General features: G+C 42.9%; 1 protein-coding gene across 1 annotated transcript; it reads right to left on the bottom strand.

Annotated features, from left to right (window-relative positions):
* Positions 1-3536: 3536 nt before the first annotated feature.
* Positions 3537-4475, bottom strand: LOC116809703 (taste receptor type 2 member 62). Its single transcript, XM_032753570.1, has one exon. The coding sequence runs from the start codon at positions 4473-4475 to the stop codon at positions 3537-3539; it is 939 nt and encodes a 312-aa protein (XP_032609461.1).
* Between the last annotated feature and the right edge of the window lie 5284 nt (positions 4476-9759).

Genomic DNA, 9759 nt, shown 5'->3' with positions numbered 1-9759 from the left:
AGAATGGTGTGAACCCGGGAGGCGGAGCTTGCAGTGAGCCGAGGTTGCGCCACTGCACTCCAGCCTGGGTGACAGAACGAGACTCCGTCTCAAAAAAAAAAAAAAAAAAAAAGATGTGCATTTAACCTTCAATTCATTTAGTAATAATTTATTAAACATATCCTATATGCCATGATAACCCTTTGAAAGACATTGGGCTACAACAATGAATTAGATATCTGCCCTCAAAGCACTTTTATGGGCTAAACATAAACCCAAACATTTACTGGACATATACTATGTGCAGAGTAAGTTAATCCAAAAGAGGGAATGATCATTTGAATTTAAATATGCAATGTGTTTCGTGGTGATTTTTTTGTTGTTTGTTGTTTGTTTGTTTGTTGCATTTGGCTTTCTCATGTCTAGATTTATCTTCTTAGGTAAAAGCCAAGTCTGAGAGTTTTTAACTTTTCATAACCAGTCTTTATAAATGTAATCATGAGGGTAGTAGGATAGGGATCCTGAGTTAGCTCTCTATATGGAAAACCTTCAACTCAGTACTCTCAACAAGTGACTCCCAGTCTGTGGCTCTATGTGTTAGGGATCTTGCTATTCCTATCCCAAGATTTCTCAGAAAAGTTGAGCAGTAACAGCCCCATAATTGTGAGACAACAAAGATGCTGTCTTGCATGTTGGAAGGAAAAAGGTGAGGCATCAGTAAAGGAGGGGGATACATGATTATATCCAGAACAATTAGATACATTTAGCTACAACAGAGGACTTACATAGAGAAGATGGCATATCAAGCCAAAAAGGTAGGCTGGAGAGATCACAGAAAATTTTGGAAGCCTCGATGAGATATTAGATTGTATCTTTAGTCAAGACAGAGCCACCAAGTGTTTGGGGGCTTTTATGAGCTAGAGTTTTAAAAAGGAGATTGAGAACATCAATCAATTAGGAACTCCTGAGACAAGTCCACTTAACCTGGTATCACTCGAAGGGCTGTGAAGATGGAGCAGAACATGAGAGTTGAATCACCACCCACTCCCCACCCAAACACCTTCAGTAAACTTCTGGAGCTCTGCCCAAGGGAAGAACAGTCTTCCAGGTGCTCACAGTTGAGTAGAAGGGATAGAGGAGAAAGATCTCCCTGCTTCCGCCACGCTCCTGTCTTCCCTGCCTCCAACCAACTTGTGGCTTGAGCCCCAAGGCTCAGTCTCATAATTTATTATTAATCTACCTGTAGGAAGTCATTAGCTTGCTCATGTTGCTACAAAGAAAAAGAAAAATTCTTCGTGATTGATGATGAGGATAATACATGTTCTCTAGGTGGGATAATTCACAGACCTTAGGTGTCTATTTAATTTAAGGCCCGGCCACAGTGCCAGCTTCCCACAGGTTCCTCCATCCTGCCTCACCCTCGCTCTACCCTCTGGGGATATCCCCCTGGGTTCCTCACCAGCAACTTGAGAATCTCCTCTTTTAAACCTTTAATCATCCTCTTGCAAGAGAAAATTCCTGATCTTGTTATCTTGCCTCTGGTCATCCCTCGCTCTTCTCTTGCCATATCCTGGCCTCCAGCTAGCATTGTAGCATAATGTTTTGGGGCCTCAGCTTCCCAGTATTATTGGACATTTGACCTTACATTCATTTATCTATTTGAAAATTCTCTGTAACCTCTGTTCTGTCCTGTTATTTACTGCTTCTATTTTGACTAGTTCAAACATACGAATCTCTCTTAACCGTGCGCAGTGTTTTTCCCTATCTCTTTTAGTCTATCGGTCTCCATACTTTTTTTATCATGAATTCCATCAGTAAAATATATATATATGAACATGCAACCCACCAGCTGTGAATCGAATGTTTGTGTCCTCCCAAAATTCATACACTGAAACCTTAACCCTCAATGTGATAACATTTAGAGATAATGCTTTCAGGAGGTAATTAGTTCATAAGGGTGAAGCCCTCATGAATGGGATTAGTGTCCTTATAAGAAGAAACACAAGAAAGATAAATCTCTCTGCCACGTGAGAACACAGCAAGAAGGTATCTGTCTGCAACCCAGAAGAAGGCCCTCACCAGAACCCAACCATGCTGGCACCCTCAGTTTCAGGCTCCAGAACTGTGAGAAATAAATATCTGCTGCATAAACACCCAGTTTATGGTATTCTGTCACAGCAGCCTAGGCTGACTAAGATACTACCATATGCATATTTATTTTTAATTATATGCATGTACATTTTACTAATACGTTATATGCATCATAAAATACCCTCCAAAAAAGGGATTAAAAGGAAAAGATAAAAATAAATGGAAACTGAAATTGCTACAGGCCTAGTGGATCATCTTGCACAAGCTCTGGGATGCAGACATCCCAATCTGGAGATTCCCATCCTCAGCAGCAGCATCTGGGATCCACCTCCTGGGTGAGCAGACAGGAAGAGTAGTATCATCAAAATTAAGAAGTGTAGGACATTTCCTTTGTTTTCCATCTATCTTCTGTTGGCCAAAACCTAAAAGCATTTTTACATCAGACAATTCCTATTCATTCGACATGAGCACATGAAGTTATGGATGTGACACACAGTGGCACCAAACTCCTATGTGTCCTTAGCCTTCTGTGAGATCAGGCTGGAAAAGCTCCCTGGGTGGAATCAGTCTTAAGCAGAGCACAAAGGAAGGAAATGATGGAGATTGGCAGAGAAAGGAAAGAAGGAAGTATTGGGTGGACCCAAGAAGCACATGAAGAAGAAAAAGACTTGGGGGGAGAGGGGAAGAAGATTTATTGAGCTGAAGTGGAGAGACGAGGCCGAGAGCACAGGTGTGGAGCAGAAGGGCAGACGATGTCAAGTGGATGGTGCTGGACAATCTATGTCACTATAAAAAAATAAGCTTCAAGGTGGGGTGCGGTGGCTCACACCTGTAATCCCACAGGTGGGTGGATCACTTGAGGTGAGGAGATTGAGACCAGCCTGCCAACATGGTGAAACCCTGTCTCTACTAAAAATACAAAAATTAGCCAGGCATGGTGGCACACGCCTGTAGTCCCAGCTACTCGGGAGGCTGAGGCAGGAGAATTGCTTAAACACGGGAGGTGGAGGCTGCAGTGAACTGAGATCACGCCACTGCACTCCAGCCTGGGCAACAGAGCAAGACTCCATCTTAAAAGTAAAATAAAATATATAAAAAATAAGTTTCAGTTTGCCCACAGAGAAAACTGACGACAGTTACAGTTCTCTATAAAGGGCATACAGACTAAAATGATGCTTGGCAAATATTAGGGTTGCTTACCTATAGATTCTTGGGGCCCCATGAGGAAATGAGGCTACCAGCAAAGGTCAAGGTGATTGACAGCTAGTGCTAGAGACTCACAGCAGTGGAGGGGATGGTAAGAACACAGACAGCAAGATGGTAAAGGGATTCTGAGGCATGGACAGAGGGGGAGAGAAAGAAGAAACTGGAAAGAGAAAGATGGCACCGAAACCTTATACATTCCTGCCAGGATCATTCATCCCAGGACTGGTTATTGACATGGATAACTCAGGAGCAGAACCACCCTATGGCCAGCACCTTCCAAAGCCCTGTGAGCCAGCAGCACATGGGCACTGGAGCTGAAGCCATGTCTTCAGGCCCTTTTTCAGTTTGGGGCTCCTCAGCACCAGGACGGTAGAGTGTAGACAGATGCCGGCATAGATTAGCACTTCCCAGGCCCAGTGCCAGTGATTCTGAAGGTTTATGATTTTAAAAGCAGAAACAAACAAGGACAGGAAGTACAATGTACAGAAGATGAGGGAAAAGGCGAGTGACTTTAAAGCCATGGTGTAAGCCTGGGTGCTGGGATCACAGGCGCCGGGCCTGAGGTCCCTCAACTGCCCCAACTGCCAGCACAGTGAGACTATGAGCAAGACGGTGGACACTAGGAACAGGAGGAACGGAATCGACAACACAAACCCTTCATGAAAGAAAACGTAGAGCTGAAATGAAGCCTGCACTCTATAAACTAGAGTTTCGTTTTCGTAGGAACTCAGGGAGATCTTCCTCTGACCCAACAGTATGTTCCCAGTGGCTGATGAGATGACTTCCAGGCCACAGATGATCAGGGAGCCCTTGATCAGCTTGGGCACTAACCGAGAGATCCTCCACTTCAGCCAGGAGAAGGTGGGGTGGGAGAAAGATGAGATCTTCACACAGTAGAAAGCAGCAAGCAAGGCAGTAAACCACGAAGTGAGGGCATTGAAAAGGCCCCAGAAGATGTTCACATAGGGAACTGCACGCCAAAAATCTAGGGAGGCCAGGAGGTTGTTCGCCATGGCTACCCCATGCAGGCAGAACCGGGAGGCAGCAAGACAGGCCACAATCATGTCACTTGTGGACAGCGTCCGGCACCTTACCCACTCCCTGCCCAGCATTGTGACCAAGAAGCCATTCTGCAGCATTGCAGCCAACGACTCCAGGCAAAAGATGGCTATGAAGATCAACGTGGGCAAGGAAGGCATCTTCTCCAGGGAGGTTCTGCTAAGTCTCGGCTCCTACTGCAGAGGGCTGGGACACATCTGCAGGGAAAAACAGCCTCTCTGGCTGAGTCAAGCCACCCTGTTGACACCAGAGACTCAGAAGCCCTTGCCCCTGGATTCATAGAAAATCCCAGCCACCAGCAAACACCCCCAGTCCCCAGAATTTGAAAAGATAATTTCTGCAATCTCCTTTGGCATGCAAATCACTCCCAGCTCAATGACACCGTCTCTATTTGCATAACCTGTATTTGCCTATCCTTTCTCAGAGCCAGATGCAGGGAAATGTTAACAGAATAGAGGCTGCTGGGGTGACTGAAAATACCCACATTTTGTACATGATGCCTTAACTGTACTATTTCTTTCCTAACTCTTCTTTAAAAGACATTGTTACTCTTATTGGCCTCCCCAAACCACAAACCTTCCCTTCACGTCCTGCCTTAATATTTTATTCAGTAACCTCCATACATTGCCTTAGCTCACCTCCTGAATGTGTGGAACAGAAAAATCATTCGCATGCACAAGGCTTCACATTACCAAGAAAAGGCTCCCTAACCACTGACCTCTCACGCTGCCTAAAATTTCACTGTCAAGCTCCATATTGGAGTTCATGGAATCTCCAGTTAAAATGTGGATTTCTCTGATGTGTTACCATCAAATCTGTTAACCGTTATCCCCTTGGCTCCAGAGTGCTTGATCAACCAAAAGTAATCAGTTCCTAAGAAGCCTCTGAGGAAATGAGAGAGAGTAGATAAGTCATAATGAGAAGACGAGAAAGACAGAGAAGGGAAACTGACCCAGAGAGGACATCACCATAGGAGGTGGGGGAAGCAAGAGTTGGTGGAATGACAAGAAGAGCTCAGGGCAAAGCTGGGCCACAGGGAAGTTCTGCTTTATGTGGAGTGAGGCCTGTCCTATAACAATACTGAAGATATAACAGTAAAAACCACCCTGCTGGAACACCGTGTCTTTTTTTTTTTTTTTTTTTTTTTGACAGAGTCTCGCTCTGTCGCCAGGCTGGAGTGCAGTGACGTGATCTCGGCTCACTGAAACCTCCGCCTCCTGGGTTCAAGCAACTCTCCTGCCTCAGCCTCCCGAGTAACTGGGACTACAGGCATGCACCACCACTTCCGGCTAATTTTTGTATTTTTAGTAGAGACGAGGCTTCATCATGTTGGCCAGGATGGTCTCGATCTCTTGACCTTGTGATCTGCCCACCTTGGCCTCCCAAAGTGCTGGGATTACAGGTGTGAGCCACTGCACAGGGCCCCACCTTGTCATTTTTAAAGTGATTTCACACATGTTACATTTCACCTATGTTACATTTCACCTTTACCGCCAACCACACAAAATGACACTGGTTCAGATCAGCCACCCCAGGCCCAAGGAGCCATGAGGACAAGTTCAACTGAGGAAAGAATGCCTATGAATGTGGAAAAAGTGAAAACAAAAGGGTTAAGAGGGAAGAGAGAGAAGGAGGGTAGCAGAAAGCAGAGGTGTGGATAGATACAGGGAAGGGAATCCCCCAGCAAATGTCTCAGATCTTGGAGTCAGGGCTCTCCACCAAGATAAGTCATAGAAAAAATAGCCTTGCCTACTTCCCATGGTCTCACTCAAGATCCTACAGGTGAGAGAGGCCTGTGTGTGAAAGATTAAAGAGAAATAAAAACAATGACAAACATTTATGGTGGCGACTTCAAGAAAAAGAGGTTCAGCTCTCGAATACAGCAATTGCTTGAAGAGCTGCTTGTTTGTTTGTTTGTTTGTTTGTGTGTTTGTTTGTTTTGAGACGGAGTCTCACTCTGTCGCCCAGGCTGGAGTGCAGTGGTTCGATCTTGGCTCACTGCAAGCTCCACCTCCCGGGTTCATGCCATTCTCCTGCCTCAGCCTCCCGAGTAGCTGGGACTACAGGCGCCTGCCACCACGCCCGGCTAATTGAAGAGCTGCTAGTTTTTACTGAACTCTCAAAATATTGTTAGAGAGCGGATAATTCAACCTGATCAACTGTTTTGTAACACAGCTTCAGTGTCTTTATTTAATTCTTTGCATGTCTTCCTCTGGCTTCTTGAAGACAACAGCAATGAGTGGCTTCTGCATGCTCCACAGCATTTTGGCTCGTCTCAAAATCCTTTGGCCAGAGCCCAGATTCATGATGTCATCAAGAAGTGAGCTGAGGCCATGGTACACACGCCCTGTTACGGTCACGTGTAACCAAGTAGACATTCAATGTTTGCGGGCAACCTTCATGTTCTCTGCAGAGGTGCCAAAGCGTGCACTTTGCCAGAACAAGTCTTCCCCAGGACTTTTCTTTTTCTACAGTTGATAGCTCTAGAAAGTAAACATTTTCTCCTGTTTCAATACTCTTGTATAAGAAGGCTGAAAGAGTACCTTTCCCACAGGCACCTGTTTATCCATCTCTCAATGCTTCACTAGATATATCTTACGGGGGTCCCGTGTCCCATTCATAGTCTGCCACCAAAAGAGACCATAAGCAAGACGATGTTTTAGGTTTTTTCAATTTTTCAAGAGTCCTTTGAATATGAAATAGCAATCAAAATACAAGGTGTTTCTTACAAAAGTTTGGGTCATATTTCTCTTTTTTAAACGTGCCTCATTCCTGCAGCTGAAGCTAATGAATTCTTTTCTGCAGCATGATTGGAAACATTTTGGGGGGATGAAGTCTGACTCCTGTGAAATGGTAGTAATGGTAAATAAGTAACAGCAGAAGACTGGATTAAAATGGAAGATTCTGCAAAGAGCTACTCGCACTTCCCTCACGTTAGTCCTCTACACTAGTAAAGTGTTTTTTTGGTTTCTGTTGATTCTTTTTTTTTGTTTGTTTTTATTTTATTTTCCTTATCACATTCACGATTACATTGGTTCATCTTAGAGACATACAAAAATACATTTCATTTGACAAGGTTTCTCAATCTTGGTGCCCATTCTCAACTGGACCTTTGAGTGACGTGCATTGCATAAATACTTCCACATATTTCCATGGCTTTATCAGGTAACTGACGGCCCACTCCAGGGAAAGGTGGAGGAAGAAGGAAATAACAATGTTTTTAATGGCTATACTGTGCATAAATGTTAAGCTAAACTATGCATAAATTTAATAATGATTTCCCTGCAGGATAAGCCCTAAATGTTTTTTCTCACCCTGAAGACTTCCTCTGACTCTTATATTTAAGTAAGTAATTTAAAATAAACATTGGCTCTACTAGCAATCCAGCATAATAGAGAATTTTAGTTTTCTGAAAGTAAATTTGGGAATTTCTAACATCTTCCATTATCAAAATGTGAATGTACAGTTGAATATCGTTTAATATTCAGGTAAATCTACAGACTTTCCTCTCAAATAAAAAATAGCATTTGATTGTTATTTTTGTAATTATAAAGTTAGCCTGCAAGGAAGTTGAGTCCAATTCCATTTCAACTAAAAGATCTTTAGAATGAATCTTTCTCTTTGTCTTGCTCCATTCGAGCATTTAGAAGCAATAAAATTAATCTCTAAAGGAATAAATCAAATGTTCTTCCAATAATGCCATGAACTTCACTCAATGTCTAACATCTACTAGAGGGATAAGTTATGTTCAGTAATTTCTAAATCAGTGGTTTACAAATTATGCTTTCCAGGGAGTTCTCATGGTAGGGAAAGGGTAAGAGGCGAACTGAGAAAGTAGAACCATAAACCCTCATCTCCTTTTGAAACAGAGCAGTCCTGCTTATATGTATTTTATATACTGAGCTTCTACATACTATTTCAAAGAAAGAACTCCATTGCAAGAAACAAATTTAAACCGCTGCCACAGATAGATCCAAAGTCAACAAGTGGGGTAAGGACAGATTGCATCAACCCACCTTCTTTCCTTTGCTCCCCAAAACTCTTCTAAATTAACTGTGAAAGATTTTTGAGGCCAAGTGCAGTGGATCACCCCTGTAATCCCAACACTTTGGGAGGCCAAGGCGGGTGGATCACACGGTCAGGCGTTCAAGACCAGCCTGGCCAACATGGTGAAATCCCGTCTCTACTAAAAATACAAAAAAAAATCAGCTGGGCATGATGCCGTGTGCCTGTAATCCCAGCTACTCAGGAGGCTGAGGCAGGAGAATTGCTTGAACCAGAACCCAGGAGGCAGAGGTTGCAGTGAGCCGAGATTACACCACTGCATTCCAGCCTGGCCTACAGAGAGAGACTCCGTCTCAAAAAAAAAAAGGAAATTAAGGCATAAATCCAAATAAAATAGATGGAAGAGTGATCAAAGATACAACAGCCCTAAGAAAACAGAATCCTATCCAAGCAGAAGGAAAAGTCAAGAATGAACCTGACTTTTACCCAAGATTTGCCATACCAGGTTCCTCTAGAGAAAAATTAGTTAAAAGTCAGTTTAAGATTCAGATTCCCAAATCACTGTTCCCATTTTGTATACCTGGGCAACCACCACTCTCTCACCCTAGTGTTGTCTGGAAAGGATCAAACAGGATCACTGAGCTGGATATATCTATAGCACAGTTGAGACAAGGGTACTATACTGAAACAGGGACATTAGGTGAGCAAATGCTCTCCTCTCACATGGTTTTTAGAACTCCGGAACCCAGGCTTTTACCCTACAGGCAGATGAGTATCGTCTTTTCCAAGAACTCAAACATTCTAAAAGGAAGACATAAAGACAATATCAGATATTCCTCAAATAATTAGTCCAGCCAATCACTTTACAGTGAAGCCCATAATTAACAAGTCCCATTCATGAATTCAGAGTTTCCCATCAGCCTTTCCATCTCTTTTGCAACAGGAGCAGACAACGAGGAGCTTGGGACATCTGAGAATGGCACCTAGCATGGAAAATAAGACCAAAACAAAACAGGTATTTGGAGGAAGAAAACAATGCAAGGAGAAGAAAGCTTTCCCAAAATGATATCAGTATTCTCACAGTTATGAGAATATAATAATAACATACAAAACAACAGGTTACTGTTTAAAAGAAATACTCAAAATTTTTTAAAAGAAAGTTCTTGGAATTAAAATGACAATATCTGAGATTAAGTAGCAATAGAAGAGCTGAAAGCTAAAATTTATTAAATATCTCAGAAAAGAGACTAAATAAACCCATAGGTTAAAACAAAAGAGAATGCCAATCCGGGATGTCTAATAACCAAGAAATAGGAGTTCTAAACAGAGAGATGTCATAAATGGCGGGAAAAACATCAACAAAATAGAAGAAAAGTTCCCAAAGCTAAAGGACACGACTCTTCATATTAGAAAGACTCA

This window comes from Hylobates moloch, unplaced genomic scaffold (genome assembly GCF_009828535.3).
Source record: "Hylobates moloch isolate HMO894 unplaced genomic scaffold, HMol_V3 SCAFFOLD_1, whole genome shotgun sequence".
NCBI lineage: Eukaryota > Metazoa > Chordata > Mammalia > Primates > Hylobatidae > Hylobates > Hylobates moloch.
This window is presented reverse-complemented; position numbering and strand designations above follow the sequence as displayed.

Bases quoted from the DNA above. Each gene is read 5' to 3' on its own strand.
- LOC116809703 (XM_032753570.1), bottom strand. From the start codon at position 4,475: ATGCCTTCCTTGCCCACGTTGATCTTCATAGCCATCTTTTGCCTGGAG.